Below are 18,574 nucleotides of genomic sequence, written 5' to 3'. Positions count from 1 at the left end.
GAGTAAGGGACCAGATTCGTACTGTGGCCTGGTACATTTTCTGAATAAAAGAGGTTGATGTATTTAAAGGCATATTCAATTGCTTTTTATGATGTGTATAGCAATAAGGGTGCCCACGAATGAGTAATTGTTGTGTAAAATTAAAGAATGCCTGAATCGATTTTCCTAGCTTCTTAGAAATGGTCAAAAAACTTGTCAGTCAAAATGGAAACGATTTCCCGTCCGTCTAGAGTCTACGGTGTCCCATTACGGCCATCGCCGCATAATGTGAATTCGAAACAAAGGAAAGCAATACTAAGATGTTGAAAAGTCGAAATAACGAAACTACGATGGTGAAAAGTCGAAATAACGATGATGAAAACGCGAAACTACGATGATGAAAAGTCTAAACTACGATGGTGAAAAGTCGGATCTACGATGTGAAAAGTCGATACTATGATGGTGAAAAGTCGAAACTACGACTGGGAATAGTCAAAAGTGCGATGGTGAAATGTTGAAACAACGAAACCAAGATGTTGAAAAGTTAAAACAACGAAGCCATGATGGTGAAAAGTCGAAAGTACGATGATGAAAGTACGAAATAATGTCGACTTTTTACCATCGTACTTTCGTTGTTTCCACTTTTCACCATCGTAGTTTCGTGTTTTCATCATCGTGGTTTCAACTTTTCACCATCGTAGATTCGTTATTTCGACTTTTCAACATCGCAGTATCGTTGTTTCGAGCTAAGTCTATGCTGCGAAAAATCCACCACCATTATTTACGTCTGTTCTTAGCCAAAAAATATGCTGACGTTTTAGGTCAGTCATTCGCAGACAATACGGAAAAGATCTCACTAGGTGTGCAGTCTGGCCATTTTTGCCTCAAAATTTAGTGTTCTGAATCTGAAATTTTACTCGTTTTTTGTCATAAAACTACTGAACTAGCAAACTGAAAATGCTGCACAACCAAGTCGTAAGTATATATGTAATAAATTTGCATTACTCTTCCCTGTGCATTTTTATGATTTTTTTCGTACTTGTCATATTAAGGTGGATTTCATAAATTTATTATCCGTTGGCCCTGTAAAGTTTCAGTCTCCTAATCACGTAGAAAGTTCACATTAGTGCCCAGTACAACATACGATAACAAATATTTTTCGCGAAACTCCCTTTATTCGCGAAAAATGGATGTTTTTATGTTGTTGTTTTTTCGCGAAAGATGCGTTTTATTTCCGCGAAATCTAACCTTTGCCATTGAACGCATAAACACATAAATAACATAACTTATCCCAGCGACTCTTTGAGAATTGACCCTTGAGATTGAAATGGCCTTTTACCTGAATACTTAGCAGATATATTTCCACCAATGATATCCGAGACAACCCATTATCCTTTGAGAAATAATACCAATTATACAACATTAGCAAGGTGCACTCAGTTGTTTAATACATCTTTTTTACCGTCTTCTTCTGAATTATGGAATACTCCCGAGTCGGAAATAAGAACTTCTCCTTCTTTAAATATTTTCAAATCAAAATTAAAACAAAAATATAAAGCGACAGAGGTACCAAAACATTTTCTCTATGGTCAAAGGAACTTATCAGCATGCTCGTCTAAGAAACAAATGCAGTATTTTAAATGATGACTTGCTCAGAAATCACCCAAGAGAAGATTCTTACTGTCAGTGTGGTTCGAATATTGAAAACGCTGAATATTATTTTTTCCACTGTAAGCTTTTTAAGGAACAGAGAATTACTCTATTCCGAGAAACAATACCATATCATCCATTGAATATTAACCTTCTATTATCTGGCCGCGAAAACCTACGATACGAGGACAACTTAGTTATTTTTGAAGCTGTTCAAAAATTTATCAAACTGACAAAACGTTTTAATACAGAGTGATTGAACTTATCTCAATACAACACAAATTAAGTGTTCAGAGTACTTATAACAACAAACCCTGTAGCTCACTATTAATACCAGGTGGAATTCAGTAACTTGGGCACGAGGCCGTGGATAGTGACCGGTAGGGATCTCAGTACATTTGCTTCAGTATACCAGTAATTTTACTTTATAAATTTTACATTTTTCAGTTTACATTCTCAAACATGTACCTTTCAAACTAATATTAAATGACAAATAACGTTTAATTATTACTGCATATACATGTAAACAATTTCTGTGTCGCCATTCTAGTATTTTTCTGTAATTTATCACTGCTGGGAAGGGTTTAATGTAATGTTGTTAGAACTTGTTGCCCAACCCATTTGCTTTTGTATTTTTGTAATTCTATGTATCTACTTGCATGTATATATGAGCAATAAAATATGATAAAAATCAAAATATTTTTCGCGAAACTCCCTTTATTCGCGAAAAAAGGATGTTTTTATGTTTTGTTTTGTTTTCGCGAAAGATTCGTTTTATTTCCGCGAAATCTAACCTTTACCATTGAACGCATTAACACTTAATTATAACATACCAAAAGGCAAATTATCTAGTTCCCCCCCAACTCTTTGAAAATTGACCCTTGAGATGTAAATGCGGACAGAATTGTATTAATCTGGTCACCAAATGTCTGACACTTTCGAGTACCTAAATCTTTTGTATTTTTTAACATATCTTAATACTTAGATCAGAACTTGGTATTTTTTGAAGAACTTCCTATAAACATCAACGTGCCATCTTTCCTCCTGTCATGAAAACCATTTAACCTGAAGAAGACATGGAAAATGTTACAACATTTTTGAGATTAAGTGGTAGTAGGGCGATCGGATGAATTAGAGGTTAATACTTGATTGCCAAGCGCGTTTACGGAATATTTGCCTGAATAAGTGCATAATTGCCTCAGGGTTGTAGGCATAACGGACATTATTCATTTTGAGGTCACTTATTTCGTAATCGCGCCGATCAGGTATTGATGCCCATTAATTTATTATTAGGCAACTGACATCGTCAATCGATTTTATCAAGGAACCGGACGTCATATACGTAATTTTTTCCGAAGCCTCTACATAGTTTTGACTTAGCAATATATTTTATATACTGAAGACGTCTCCTTGAAAATTTTCTGCTTAGAGAGTTTGGTATATGTCTGCTTACCAACAAACGCACGCGAATCCAGACGTGCGAGTTCTGGCCATACACAATCGTGGATTTTGTTTTAATTATTCATCATAAGAACGAGATCTCATGCATTGATAATCTGTTTGATATATAAACATGATAACAGCAATTATCACCAGAAATTATAGCTTGTAACTAGAAACAAATTATTTAGAAAAATCTGTTTTGCCTGGATATTTTACAGTCAGAGTTATTTTTTTAATAATATTAGGTAACAATGAAAACAGCTTTAACGATAGTCCTTGATATTTTATGCGTTGCTATTGATTAATTGTGCACTCGGATGAGGGAAATCTGTAACTAATTTGCCCAATGAACTGTTTTGGTTCAAATATGTATAAAATGTATTGACTTAGAAAACATACACATTGAATACATCCTCACAAATTCCGATATTATACCATTAACATATAAAACAGTTATATTTTATTCTATAAAAATATATATGCACTAGGGACGTCTTCACTCAAACATTTTCATTTTTGGACGTTTGGTTATACTGCCATAAGTTAATTCGATATTTAACACCAAACTTTAAATTAAAACATGACTTTTGTGGCATAATGATAAGCAGGGGATGAAAAATATGCATGTCTGAATGTGAAAACCCAAAATAAATTGCGTCGTTCAGTCAAAAGAAAAGTAGAAAAAATAGAAAATATCAGACTTAAACAGCCGATGCTGTATTTTTATTATCAAGTGTATTTTCTTCCAAATAAGGTTTCTGATAAAGGTGTTCCCTAGGGGACTGTATATTGAAAGAACCATACTTAAGATGATCGGAAATCAATTAAGCTACACGAAATCTTGTAATTGATCGCCGAAAACTTGGTCCAGTTACTAATTAACTTTCCAGCTTCGTGAAATATTAATTAGTTTACCTTTGATTATATTTGCACATAAATTCGGATGAAAGAGTTCTTTCTTTATTTGTGCTAAAACATCCGTAGAAACATGACTTAATCTGAGATTTATTACGTCAAGAAATCTTCTTTCTCTTCTTCTAAAATTCACTTTAGTTGTAGTTAGGATTTTACCAGACTTATACAAACAATGAAAACGGTTATTGTAACATTGCAAATTTTCTTTTTAATGACTCTCGCGTTTTTTGCAAGAGCTAGTGAAGATAAACAAATATATGAATTTACGCGAAATGTGAGTTTGTCGTTTCCGGGGAAACGATTAGTCGGGCATGTTTTTGAGGAATTTTCAACCAAGAAACAGGTTATTCATTGTGCGTACGAGTGTCTGAAGTCCAGTCGTTGCCACTCGTTCAATTACAAGCGTGAGTTTCTCGTGTGCCAGCTTAACGATGGCGATCACTTGGAATTTAACGGTAGTTTGGTGACGGAAGTGAACGGCACGAGCTACGAGTACCACCACCGAGAGGCCTTTGGTCTTGAAAAGGTAATCAGTAAATATCCTTTGATTTCGACATATTTGATACAACTTAATAAATACGTAGAGGTTTATATTTCTTTTTATAAAGAAGATTCGACTTAATTTTCATGCATATTGCTAGTTTTTTTCTTATTTTTTTTTTTAAAAAATAATTTTTGCAGTTGCTTTAAAATAAAACATTAAAGCATTCAGATAAAAGCAATATTGCAATCTATCTTTTTAAATCAATGTCATTAAACGCTGGTTTTTGTTGTTTTTTTTTTACATTAATACACCGTTTTGAGAAAGATTTTGTTTGAAATAGTGGCGATTAAGAAATGATCGGGAACAATCAGCTTGATAAAATGATAATTTAGAATTCTGGATGAATTCCATCCCATTCAACGATGCCACAAACGACTATACGCTAAGTTCTTTTAAAAATAATGATTATGTACTTAGAATAAACGTAAATTTGTTTGAAAAGAATTATAGGCTCTTTAAAAATCTATGTACGGACAGACAAACAGACAGTCAGCAGCTTACAAATATCGTTTTCATTTTAATAAAATACACTGAAATTAAGAATATTGATAAAAAAGTAAATACGTTTTTGATTTAATCGTATTTTATTACTCTCTGATATGAAGTTATTACAATAACAATTCCAACGACAAAAGGGTCGGACATCAAGTTCTGACAACATTAGAGACTGTCCTTTCCTTCAGCTGTAGATAGAAGAAAAAAACGAATACAAAAATAACATCATATAAACTCGAGCAATAATAAACTACAGATTGTGGATATACAAGTGTTTACAAGAGAAAATAAAGTAATAAAAAACACTGTTTCACGATGAAAAAAAAATAAATTAAAAAACGTTCGATGTGATGGCATGGGACCCTCTGTCTGCGACTGTCACGAGATGTTAAATGTTTATATAATTTTAAAATACTTTTTTTTGTTTATCTTTTACATTTCTTTTCGCCCTCATTAAAAGTTTGCGAACGGTTAGTTTTGTCGTACAAGGTAGTATATTTTCATCAGTATGGTGCAGCCAGTTATGATATTACGATTCGGATTTATGCGTTACTTTTGCTGAAGTACAGAGGAAATAAATATATGCGATATCTTTTTTTATCCTACCCTCATATAAGATATAGCGCAATATCGGCCTGCCTAATAAACTTTGCTTTATCTAGTCAGTGTCAAGATATCACTTTTGCAGGAACTTTTGAAATCACTTATTTTATCAAAATTTTGCATTTAAATCATCACCATTGTATTGGAAATGTCTGAACTTGGAAAATTAGTGGTCAAATCAAAGGTTATTATCCTGAAACAAAAAGTTATTGCTATTTTTCACTTTTACAGCACTTCAGCCGGAAATTTTGAAAACAGTTTTTTTCTGAATTTTTCATTGAAACTGTTATCATTTTATTGGAAATGTTCTAACTAAGAAAATAAGTGGTAAAATCAAAAGTTTTTATCCAGAAACAAAAAAGTTATTACATTTTTTCAATTTTCCACAAACTGAATTACACTAGCAAACGTCATATTATATGACGTCAAGTCTGCACGCTGTTGCTCTTTCCAACGACTTTTTCCTAATTTTCTGAACAGGTAGGATAAATAGAATATTAGATTACTGTCTGAATAAATTTAAATTTATTAGGCTCGTCTACGAAAAAATATAAGGCTCGGCAGAGCCTCGCCTAATATATTTTCTTCAACTCGCCTAATAAATTTAAATTTATCAGACAGTAACCTAATATTCTCTATTTATATACTGTCTCGCAGCCAAGACATATCAAAAAGAAAACATAAATTAAAATAAAAGCAATTGCGTGATATATAACAAAGAAATAGACATCCATAGTCAAGATTTTTAAATGAAGTTTTACATTTCTTTGCCAGGAGGTTATATCTTGTTATCACGAGATAACTAAGTTCCTATCTCGTGACCACGAAATAGCTTTCTTCCCTTTTTAGCTCGACTATTCAAAGAATAGTAGAGCTATTGGACTAGTTCGTGCGTCGGTGTCGGCGCCTGCGTCTGCGTCGGCGTCGGCGTCGGCGTCCCGATTTGGTTATGTTTTTGTATGTAAGCTGGTATCTCAGTAACCACTTGTGGGAACGGATTGAAACTTCACACACTTATTCACTGTGATAAACTGACTTACATTACACATGTTTCATAACTCTATTTTGCTTTTTCTTTACAAAATTATGCCCCTTTTTCGGCAGAAATTTTGGTTAAGGTTTTGTATGTAAGCTGGTATCTCAGTACTCACTAATGGGAATGGACTGAAACTTCACACACTTGTTCACTGTCATGATCTGACATGCACTAAGCAGGCCCTATAACTCTACTTTGCATTTTTTAAAATTATGCCCCTTTTTCGACTTGCAGTTTTTGGATAAGTTTTTGTATGTAAGCTGGTATCTCAGTATCCACTGATGGGAATGGATTGAAACTTCACACACTTGTTCATTGTCATGATCTGACATGCATTGTGCAGGTCTCATAACTCTACTACGCACTTTTTCAAAATTATGCCCCTTTTTCGACTTAGCAGTTTTTTGGTAAAGTTTTTGTATGTAAGCAGGTATCTCAGTATCCGCTATTAATGGGAAAGGATTGAAACTTCACACGCTTGTTCACTGTCATGACGTGACATGCAGTGCAAAGGTTCAATAACTCTACTTTGCAGTTTTACAAAATTATGCATTTTTTTCAACTTAGCAGTTTTTGGTTAAATTTTCATATGTAAGCTGGTATCTAAGTACTCAATAATGGGAATGGATTGAAACTTCACACACTTGTCAACTGTCATCAGCTGATAAGCACTGTGCAGGTTCCATAACCCTGTTTTGTAGTTTTACAAAATTATGGCCTTTTCTCGACTTTTGTATTAATTCAATTCTCTTGTTATATCTCGTGGTCACAACATAGCTTTCACAGCATGTTAGGTTCTCGATGGAATGCAGTTTGATAGAACTGTTCAATTGTTTTATTTCACTTACTTTATATTTTGCATTCTCTAGTTTAAAAACTACCTCTCCGTGATGTGGGATAAATGAGACCACATCAGCAGCTTTTTCTCCATACTTATATACGTAAACTTGTGCGAAAAAAACTAGTAGACATCTATTGTGTTTTCTGTACATGTCAAATTCTAGAGCGTATTTTGCAATTTTATATCATTCTTTAAATTATCCTTAACCCGGATCCGGCATGCGAGATAGGTACTTGGGCTTGTCCATATATTATATATTGATAAATCTTTTAATCAAATTTCTACTCTTTTCTATAACCTGAAAATAGGAAGCTCTTGGTCCATGTGCTGAAGACCCGTGTGAAAATGGCGGCCGTTGCTTGGATACCGTAAACTGGAAAATGGAACGTACATACTTCTGTATTTGTACGGACGAGTGGATGGGCTACAATTGTGAGACACAAAGTAAGACAACTTCTGTTGCCATTTAAAAATGTACAAAAGTTCTGACCAAAGCAAAGCAGTTTTCATTTTACATAGGCTTTTTTCACCGGCAATTTGAGTTTTAATGCGTTAGCCTGTCTGTTCTTAATTTCACGTGTAGAAATATAGATTTTTCTTCTAAAGTATTTTAGTGGATCACCACATGAAAATAGTAACATTTTTAATGAAGTTAAAAAACACATACAGTTATAAAGTCGGTTATACAGTTGCATATTTTTTTCTCGTCAATTTCTTTCTAGAGTCTAGGCCTACATTAATTAACGAAAGTAAGCCTAATTAAGTTTCTTGCTTTTTTCCTTATGTGAACATAGTTTTTACTGATTTATATAAAATACCCCAGCCAAAGAAACTTCAAATCTGATTACATTTTTGATATAAATCAATAAAGATGTGTTTCCCCAAAGCTACTAGCCCAAAATTTAGTTCATTTTTTTCAACATTTTCATTTCCAGAATGTATATATGACACTGAAAAATGATAAAGTGGGTGAAAATAAAAGTTAGATACTGGTAAAAATGCAAGAAGAATTTAAATTTTCAGCATTATTTCAAAACAGTTGCAACGGTTTACTGCCTTCTGTACAATTTTTTCCGGTTATTTATAAGAATATCTTGTAAAAATCTTATGTCAGGTTTGTACCACTGGCTGGTCACTTTAAGAGTACTCACTTCCTATGGATTTTTGAGAGGAACTATTTTTCGCCTAAAGGTGTGTGTCAGTACCTTTAATAATATAATATAAAACTAATACCGACCAAAATTGGGAGATTTCTTTCAAAGAAAAGAAGACATTTTAGCGAAAAGTAGTATAAATATTCCTGTTATTGACAGGTAAATCTATAATTAAAATACATGACATTCATGTTCATAATAGCAGTTCTCCGAGTATTCCGGTTTTTTAACTAATGGAAATATAAGTATAAATTTCTTTTAAGTTGTTGACTTGAAAACATTTGAAGCAAATTCATTCCGGCCTCTGATTCATGCACTTGTCGCCGAAACAGTATATGTATTTCCCTAGATAGTACATTTGTACATTGCGAACCTAAATGGATATGCGTATAAAATGATACTCTGAAGATTATAGTGAAAAAATAGGTACTATTCTAATCCAGCTAATTTTAAGACTTTAAAATAAAGCTTTAATATTACTCATTCTAAGTCCAGCAGATTCTATCTGATGTCTTAATATTCCACTACTTATAAAACTGAAATATATTGTTAAGATAAACAAGGATCCTCCTAAATTTGATAAAGACATGTCAAACTGAATATAAGACCAGAACCAATACCCTACTTTCGAAATAAGCGGCAACAAATTATATAGTCTGATACTTCGCGATATCACAAATATCTCTTATTTGTTTATTTTTTTTATTGGTAGCTTTGTGCTGTTGTTCTTTTTTCATTAAGATTAAATGGTTAAGGTCCATTTCGAAGAAAATTGAAAATAAGTGTCATCTTACAAAGTCACTTTAGGTTTTTTACGTACTATATATATATAAGTTTATCATGTGAATGGTTGTCCCTTTTATACAAGTTACGGAGATAATAAACGGACTTATCTTCAGGTCAAAAACGACAACAAAAACAACAACAACCGTGAGTAACAAAAAGTAAAGAACAACAACGAAAATCTATTCATTAAATATATTTCTTTCATTGCAAATATGGTTTAAATTTACCTTGGAAAATATCAGCAAAAGAACTTTTTCAAAACCAAATTCATATAATATTCTTTAGAATGACAAATTCATGTAAGCTGATTTCATTAAATCTTTAAAAAGAAAATTGGGAAAACACACCTGTTCAGGAATAATGAATTAAAATGAATTCTATTTTAGAGAACCGTATCGACTGGGATGACTGGGAAGAATGGGGCACCTGTTCGGTCACGTGTGAGACCGGCTGGACAACCCGACGGCGTCGGTGTATGGACGTTGTGACTGGGGAAACAATGTCGTCCTCTGAATGTTATGGACGGGAGGTAGAATACCAGTCATGCACTTTGCAGTCTTGCCCGCGTAAGTTACGACTAAATATTATAGGAATTTCTGTCTTTTCAATTTTCACACTATGCAAAGCGGTCCAATGGTAACACTGTCTGACTACAAAACCAGAGGTCGTGAGTTCGATCCCCCGCTCCTAACTAAAATTTGCATTCGGATAAGGGTCCCGTATATGTGCTTTACACCTGGCACGCTAAAGAACCTGAGAAGCTTTAGAAACTGGAGCGTCTTGTCTATCTTGCACTCCTCAATCTAAAACTATTAACAGTCTTTTGGAGGAGTTATCCATATCAGTTACGGGTTTCGGCTAAATATATATTTAAATGCGCAGACATAATCAAACAATTAGCCTAAAACCCACAGGACAAAGAAAAAAAACATACAAGAAAACTACTAGTGAGTTCTAACTTACTGAATTTTAGAATTGCTGTGACTTTTAGGTTAAAATAGTAATGATAATGTGCCCTATTTTTTAAGAATAATTTACTGTTATGGCGTACCTGTCTTTACTTCAGGTTGGCTAGAATGGTCTCAATGGGACAGGTGCAGTACAGACAACACGTGCGGTCAAGGGACAATGCAGCGATACAGGAACTGTTCGAACGGTGGCATTCCCGGCAAGGATAGATACTGTCTGGGTTTCACAACAGAAACTGCTCCCTGCAGGGGCATCAACTGCCGAGGTCAGTATAACATTAGTTAAGTCCTGACAATAAAACATTAGAAACACCAGTAAAATTGTACGGTCAAACCTTTCAACAAGCAATTTTGATATTTAGAAATATTACTGTTATTAAGTATATTTTAAGAAAAAATAATCTATTTTCATGTTGTAACATTTTTGATATTTAGAATGCCATTCACTTTTTTTCAGTATTTCGTATATTTTTTTTTATTTTGGATCCCGTGCTATACTACTGAATCTTCAATGGCCTTGACGACTTTTCAGGACACAGCCATCCTAGAGAGGCGGAAACCGATATGTATTGCTTGTTAAGTTTATGTCCTAATTGAAGAGAAGGGTATACTGTTTTGCTCATTGTCTACCAGTGGGTCTGTCTGTCAGTCGGTCGGTCGGTACCTATCAGTATTAACTAGAGAATGCTTTATTAGACAATGGTCAAATTTCAAACGATGATTCCCTGTGGTCAGTAGATAACCCTATCAAGGACACAGTGACCTCGAAACTGAAATTGGTTTCCGATTAATAAGTTAAGAACGCTTTGACCTGCAGTTGTCAAACTTCACCACCTAATTGCCTTCGGTTAGTACATTTCCCCTATTGCTTTTGGGATCAGAAGGTCCAAGGCCATGATTATTTCGAGACTGAAATTGTATTTCCCTTAAGAAACCTAAGATCATTTCGCCTACTGTTTGTAAACGCCATACGATGGTAAACCACCCCTGGTTTTGAGAGTCTGATCAAAGTTCAAGGTTACAGTGACATTGAGACTAAAAACAGTATCCGCTCAATACCAAAAGAACGTTTTGGCCTGCAGCCTACAAATGTCGTTGGATGATTGCCTGTGGTTAGTATTCAAAAGTAAAAAGTCAAAGTGGACTCGGGACTGACAATGGGACAGGCCATTATGTTGTGAGCACACATGTTTTACAAACAGGTCTAGCTCCTTCCATCAATGCCATTGTTTGCCATAGCATTAGCGCTAATAGAATGTCAGCGTATTTTTGCAGACGACGAATATTGCGAAAACTCTTATTTAGGAATGTCCATGTTCGGCTTTTTACTCTATAGTGAGGGAAAGATTTTTTGACAATGTCATTTATTTTGTAGACGATTGGAACTATATGAAACTGAAACTATGTACCTAAAATCTTCTTTTGCAGACTGAATAGAAATCCTCAATTATATTGCACCACAAGGTCAGTTTATCTTTGTAGGCAACAACTCGGATGTTGCAAATTAGATGCTCTTTTGCAGGAATGTTAAAGATAAAAATCAATGATAAATGACAACTGTGGTTTCGGCCAGATGACATTGTCACCACTTGGTTGCCAGTTGCTTGAGCTATGTGGAAGTTGACATTGAATTTCTATTTAGAAAGATCGATTACCTTAATGCTTCTGTCTATTGTCAGTTATGTTTTGCAGACGACAGTTGGACTAATGTAATGACTGATATTCTTTTGCAGGAATGTTAACAATAAATGATATTGTGAATCACGGTGACGGCAGGATAGAAATATTCAATGACTTTGACGGCATTGGAATGTCAATTTGTGCAGACAGTAACTGGACTTATTCTGAGATCGATGTGGCATGTAAGCAGATCGGATTCCAGGGAGCGTATATTGGTAAGATAAAATATATATACTATATTTTATCAACAGAAAACAAAAACTAGTCTTTAGATTGTTTTATTTTTTTTAACATGTGGAAATTCATTTTAATCGATGACATTATTAGATTTATCCGAGGACGAATTTCTGAAAGCGCTTCCTCATTACATATTAGCGTCTTTGTTCGTAGTGTTGTAGTACAGTAATGGAGAACAAAGAGGACTGCAATTTTCAATGTTCACCGCAGCGAAATTTCAACAAGTTCATTTTTTTTCTATTTACAGGATAAAATCAACATTTGTGAAAAAAAAAGATAATACACGACAAACTTTTGTATGTATGGGGTATAAACCATATTGTGACTTGTTGCAAATCCATGTATCGCGCTAGCTATTCTTGGATGATTTTCATGAGGTCCCGTGGTAGCTTATATCTGTCTAAACGCAAAAATAACATTCATTTCTTATAAACATATTGACATTATTTTACAGTATAGCTTGTGACAAAAACAAATGGTTTGCTTTCCCTGAGTATCAGAAAATCAAAATAAATGTCAGGAGATCGGTCCTTTCAACATCTAAATGAAACAGCAAACCCATATTAAATAGTAAATATCCTTCCAATAAAAATACAGTTCCTGGTTTTTATTTTGTATAGCCGAAACTTCGGTATACAGTTTTGAAAGATTTTTTGTACGACACCATTTTGTTCATATTTTTTGTTCGCGCGGAAGGGCCACCCGTGATATCATTACACCAATATCGTTTCTACGAAAACAAACGTTTTTTTTTCTTTGCAAAACTTACTTAATTGTTAACATTTCAAGATATTCCATACGCCATTTCTGAAGAACTTGAAACGAAAGCATGTCCGCAGTAGTTGATTAGCTCACATTACCGTATTACCGCCCTTTACAGACGCAGTGAATAACAGCTACAGTGCCTCCTCCCTCCCTTACGGAAGTGACGCGTACGAACTGCACTGCACAGGCCAAGAGAGATGGATTCAACAATGCCCCCGTGAACGTTTGAAGCAGTGCGACAGGCTAGCTGGTATCCAGTGTAAAGGTATGACATACTGTACTAAATCTAGTCTAGGGATAGGTCATACTGAATTAAAATCTTCCCTTTTTTGCCTAGAATTGGCTGTATATTATTCTGCTGAGAAAAGAAATTACCTTTTGTTAAGGAGATTTATGACCAATGAATGAAGGATAAGGGAACAAAGTTAAATTTCAGTTGCTTATCTTTCACATTTTTTAAATAAATTATAAAAATCAGGGGCGATTCTTGGATTTTGCTTTAGGTGGAGAGCAGATATCAGTGGGTGGGCGAAGGCATGCCCCCTTTTTTCTTTGGCTTGTATATCTGTAGAATGACGTATATTTGACATACACTGAACATGGGTCCTCTCTATTAAATGTGTGGAATTTCTAAGAAAATGACTGATACCTGGTCCTTCAACTTCAGAATTTATAAATATTGATGTTGCAGAAAAATGTTTCAAAACGTCCGAGCCTAAAAGTTTGATTGAACCGACTTTAATAGGCTTTAAAAATGTGTTGTCTCCAGATTTTAGACGTGGGTGAAGGGCAAGTAGAGAGCGGGGTTGGGGTGTGATTACGTTCCTTGGTAATATCGAAAGGGGAAATGAAACTTTAGAGTTCTGGAGATTAAATCAATATAGACCAATCATGTGATGCAAAAAGCTGACTGACAGCAATTTCACGTGAAATGACTGGACAAATTAATTAGATTTGTATTATTAATAGCTACGAGATTTCGTTGAGATCGTCTAAAGATGGTATGGATGATACGGCTCGCTTTATTATATTTGTTGAGTATATGTTGAGAGTCGACGATGTTTTATATTGATGTTAAATCAATTAAGATTTCCACAGGGTTCATTGCCATATAATTAGACAAGATCTTCAAAGAAATGATATAGTCAGTGATCTAAACACTCATCTGTTATAGTCCGAGGCGGCTGGAGCCTGTGGAGTGGGTGGGATGAGTGCTCGGTTACATGTGAAAATGGTACGCGTACAAGGACACGTGACTGTAATCATCCGCCACCAAATTACGGCGGGACCGAATGTCCTGGCGAAGACACACAGTTGAAACCATGTACAAAAGTCATGTGTCCAAGTAAGTCTCGATTTGTTACGAAATGAATATAGACTATTTAACTTTAAAACAATACAATATCTAATTGTTTAATAATGAAAATGCTTACAAACCACTTTGTGGAAATTATGCTGTCAAGAGCTGTTATTTCGCTAGTCCGTAGGTCGCAAGAGTCTGTTGGACATATTGTTCATTAATGATTCATATATATCAATGTCTTGATAAACAATGCAATGCAATTTATGAACTGTTTGGTAAATAACAAGATTTTCATATTTTATTTATATATATTAATAAATTATTAGTTATTAGAAAGTAATGACTATCATAACTGAATAAACTATTAATTAAATGATTTATATAATGTATTTTATATTACACAGCCTAAAGCTCATTGCGTAGTCACATCTGTCACCTTGCACGGATAAAGTAACGAACTTTAGAAGCACTGTATGGATGACACTGCATATACTCATGCGCGTCACAGAATTTGCACTCACTAACACAATATGCATGGAATTATCTTATTAACTCAGTCAAAGACTGGTGCATAATAGACATTTCTAACGTAAACGTAATCGAAAACGATTACTGAATCGTAAAAGTTATTTGCAATATGTCTAGGAGATACTATGCATTACTATTGGATGAATTGTCTCTCTAGACCACAAATTAGCTAAATTTTACGGATTCAGTTTCGTTTCGTAATTACGTTTACGTTAGAAGGTCATTATAATTTTGGCTGAAGTATCTTATGTATTAGCCCAAATGTGAAACGTTTAAAAAATATATTTTAATCAGTGAAACATTTGCAACCTTAATTAAGTTTGACCGGAGAATAAATTAATGAATTTATTGTGAAAGTGAAAATTGATACTTCTTTTTTGTTTTATTAACTTTGCACTGTTGTTAAACAGAATTATGTGTTTTCAAACGTTATACTTTGTCTAACATCACACATCGCATGGGTTGTTGTTACGCCTTATTTCAATATATCAATATAATGTGCAATTTCAATTTGTTTCCTTATTTGTTTTCACATAGTGTTTCACAATGTCAGTTCTGTTGGATTTCGTCCCTAACATTTAATAACACAAAATCAAATACACAAGACAATCACTCGCTCGGAATTCGTATTTGTTAAACACCTATGCCGAAGTACTTTTTATCTTGATTTTCCCTTGAAAGATTTATCGTAGCAACGCATTTGCATGACCTACTTCAAAAGGATAACGATATGTAGCAAATGTATAAAACCATCCTTCAAGAATGTCAGGAAGATGTAATATATTGTAAACTTGCACTTTACGAATGTTGCTGCTTGAAAGCGCAAGAATACTGTAATGGAACATCGTGTATAAATAAATCGCATTAGAACTATTTTTGTTGTAACAAAACACAATCACTGGCGAAATTTTATGATAGATAAGCATGCCATGGATGTTTGTCCTAAGATTTAAACATTTTAAGTGACCTATGGTATGAAGATGAATTATTTTCCAATGAAGGATGGTTTCAATATGTTACTATGTTTCGTTGCTAGGAAACGGTACCTGGGGAGACTGGGGCGAATGGAGCGGATGTGACGTCACTTGCGGTCAAGGGGAACGTTTACGATATCGACCTTGTGCCGATACATTACCATGTGTCGGTACCAATGTGTCACATGACATATGTGTGGTACCAGTCATTTGTCCCGGTACAATTTCATATTGTTACGAAAATGTTTCTTGTCTTAGAAATAGTCACTCGTGTTAGCATCAAAGCATGGACGATGAAAGGTGCTTCATAGACATCACAGAAACCAACAATTTTCAACATAGAAGCTAGTTCTATTGTATATAACTGTAATATTCACATATTTTTTCTTGCAATTGTAGTATATGTTAACATGAGCTGCATATTGTATATGCAAAGCCAGGTGTATGTGTTGTCATTAAATTTTGGCATGTTATTTCATCTTCACACAACTGTATATATTGTTTCACCATACGCATAGAGCTGGCTGTAAGGCTGTTGTTCATGAATGACATGTAAAATGGTGCAACGTAGTTAGTTAGATATCTCACCAAATGCGGACAAGAGAACAGAATTAAGGAACCAATAGTTCGAGTCAAACTTAAAAATTAAAGAACTACTCTAAAACATATCTGGTCCTGATTGGTTATAGTCGATGGAGTTTGGGCCACGTGGTCACCATGGAGCGAATGTGACGTCACCTGTGAGAATGGTACCCGGTTTAGAACAAGGGCTTGCACTGGTCCATTTTACAATGGCGCAAAATGTCCAGGACCAGACAATGAGGTTGAGGATTGTTTCCCGAAAATGTGTCCAGGTAAATCAAAACGTACTAAAATGCGTAAATTATGTACAGTTAGGTAATAAGCGGTTTATATCACATGAGTCTCTTTTCACACTGAATTACTTTAACGAATTTAATAAATTCTGCGTGAGAAGGCACACATGTAATTGTCTTTTTAACCCATGATAGCTTTCTTCTAAAACATCGAAATTATCTGTTATAGACACAAAGCAAATCGACCAATGTCTTCTACAGTAGTTAACCTTGGAATGTTTTTACGCCAGTGTAATACCAAAATTATGTGTTGGTTTGAGTTCACTCCAACGACGTCAAACACGTGACAAACTAATTTATAAAACGTCTCTGCGGTTTTTACAAAATGACAGAGATAAAAAATCGTTAAATGATGGTATTTTCATATCGTTTCAGCCAACCGGCACACCTTTTTGCAAAGTAAACCTTAGCATGCTAGTAGATCATACAAGTATTTAACACGTTCCTTGATGTACTGAAGATTTGTGAGTCAATTGTTAATCGCTAGCTTCTTTAAGAATCAGTATCTTTGAAAACTGTATTTTACAAAAAATGTATACATTAAATACGCGTTTGGACTTTTACGATAATCAATATTTTCTAGTTGACGGAGTTTGGGAAGACTGGGTGCCATGGACGGAGTGCTCACATACGTGTGGTTATGGCAACAGAAACAGGTCTCGCACCTGTTATGGTCCGTTTTATGAAGGGTTAGATTGTCAAGGAAGTCCTGACGAAATTGAAACCTGTAATGCCTTTTCATGTCCAGGTAGTATTATTCTGGTTGTGGTTATTTCTATCTCAGTGCATATTTTTACATTTTTCTGATTATTAAATGCATAACGTAGATCTAATAAAAAGACCACTATTCTGTTTTGCATTCTTTGTGAGTGACTGATGAAGAGATTTCCTTTTTGTTCAATTTTGTAGGTAAAGATGAATTTTCCAGTCTGAAATACTTCCGTTTAATTGGCCACGTGTATTAGTGGACAATTAATGTTAGGTATTTTATACGTAAATGAATTCGTATAGATGTTTGAAACAATGTCAATCCTGCAAGTATAGACATAAATATGTTTTATCTTAAGCAACCAGCCATAAGAACTAGAATAGTTAATTGTAAAATGAAACTAATCGAAAGAGTTTAGAAAGATATAATATTATCACCAAGAAATTACTCAATTTTAAACACCATAGTTCACAATAAAACCTCAAACGTTAATATTTTTCATAGTCCCAATCCGCGGCTCTAGTTACCTCCCCTGAGGTCCGTGACAGCGATAATTACGTCACAAGTTGGACTAAAATAACGTTTACTATATATAGAGAGCATTTCTTTGCAAATGGCATAGGTCCATTTTTGCTATGGGATATTACGACTAAGCTCAGTATATATTTACATTCTTGGATGTTGACGTACTATATGGCTTGGGTCTTTGTCACTAAAAATAGAAGATGATTATGCTCAGTAACCTGTAAGGAATGAGTTATTGTGGCAAAAATTGAAAGTTAGGAGGCTTTTATGAAGGACATGGATTTAGCTATATTTTTCTTGCTTTTGTCAAGGTCAAGATCATTGTTACTAAAAATAGAAAAATAGAAAAAAAAAGGTTTTAGGTTAGGAATGAGGTAAGAAGACCACACCTGGTAAATAAGTAGCTTTCAAAGAAACAAATGTTTGGTTGCAATATGGTAGAAAGTACGACCAAACTTGGTATAATAAGTAGGTTTCATGGAGAACAGAACTCAGGTGCAATTTGAGTTACTTTGGTCAAGATCTAAGACAGTGTTACTATAAATATGGTCAGTAACTTCATAG

The 18,574-nt window shown here is 34.4% G+C and overlaps 1 protein-coding gene across 3 annotated transcripts in view; it reads left to right on the top strand.

Moving 5' to 3' along the window:
• The first annotated feature begins 4,050 nt into the window (after positions 1-4,050).
• LOC123525901 (SCO-spondin-like) overlaps positions 4,051-18,574 on the top strand; it is a 62,316-nt gene continuing 47,792 nt past the window's right edge. For all 3 annotated transcript variants that reach the window (XM_053537917.1, XM_053537915.1, XM_053537918.1), the window contains exons 1-9: positions 4,051-4,513; positions 7,815-7,950; positions 9,833-10,012; positions 10,513-10,680; positions 12,148-12,309; positions 13,212-13,361; positions 14,271-14,441; positions 16,591-16,755; positions 17,360-17,524. In XM_053537917.1, coding sequence (XP_053393892.1) covers positions 4,160-4,513; positions 7,815-7,950; positions 9,833-10,012; positions 10,513-10,680; positions 12,148-12,309; positions 13,212-13,361; positions 14,271-14,441; positions 16,591-16,755; positions 17,360-17,524 — 1,651 coding nt within the window. In that variant the 5' untranslated portion in view covers positions 4,051-4,159. The remainder of the gene's footprint in view (positions 4,514-7,814; positions 7,951-9,832; positions 10,013-10,512; positions 10,681-12,147; positions 12,310-13,211; positions 13,362-14,270; positions 14,442-16,590; positions 16,756-17,359; positions 17,525-18,574) is intronic.

The sequence above is a fragment of the Mercenaria mercenaria genome, chromosome 3 (genome assembly GCF_021730395.1).
Source record: "Mercenaria mercenaria strain notata chromosome 3, MADL_Memer_1, whole genome shotgun sequence".
NCBI classification, from domain to species: Eukaryota; Metazoa; Mollusca; class Bivalvia; order Venerida; family Veneridae; genus Mercenaria; species Mercenaria mercenaria.
The sequence above is the reverse complement of the archived record's forward strand: the minus strand, read 5'-3'. Positions and strand labels throughout refer to the sequence as shown.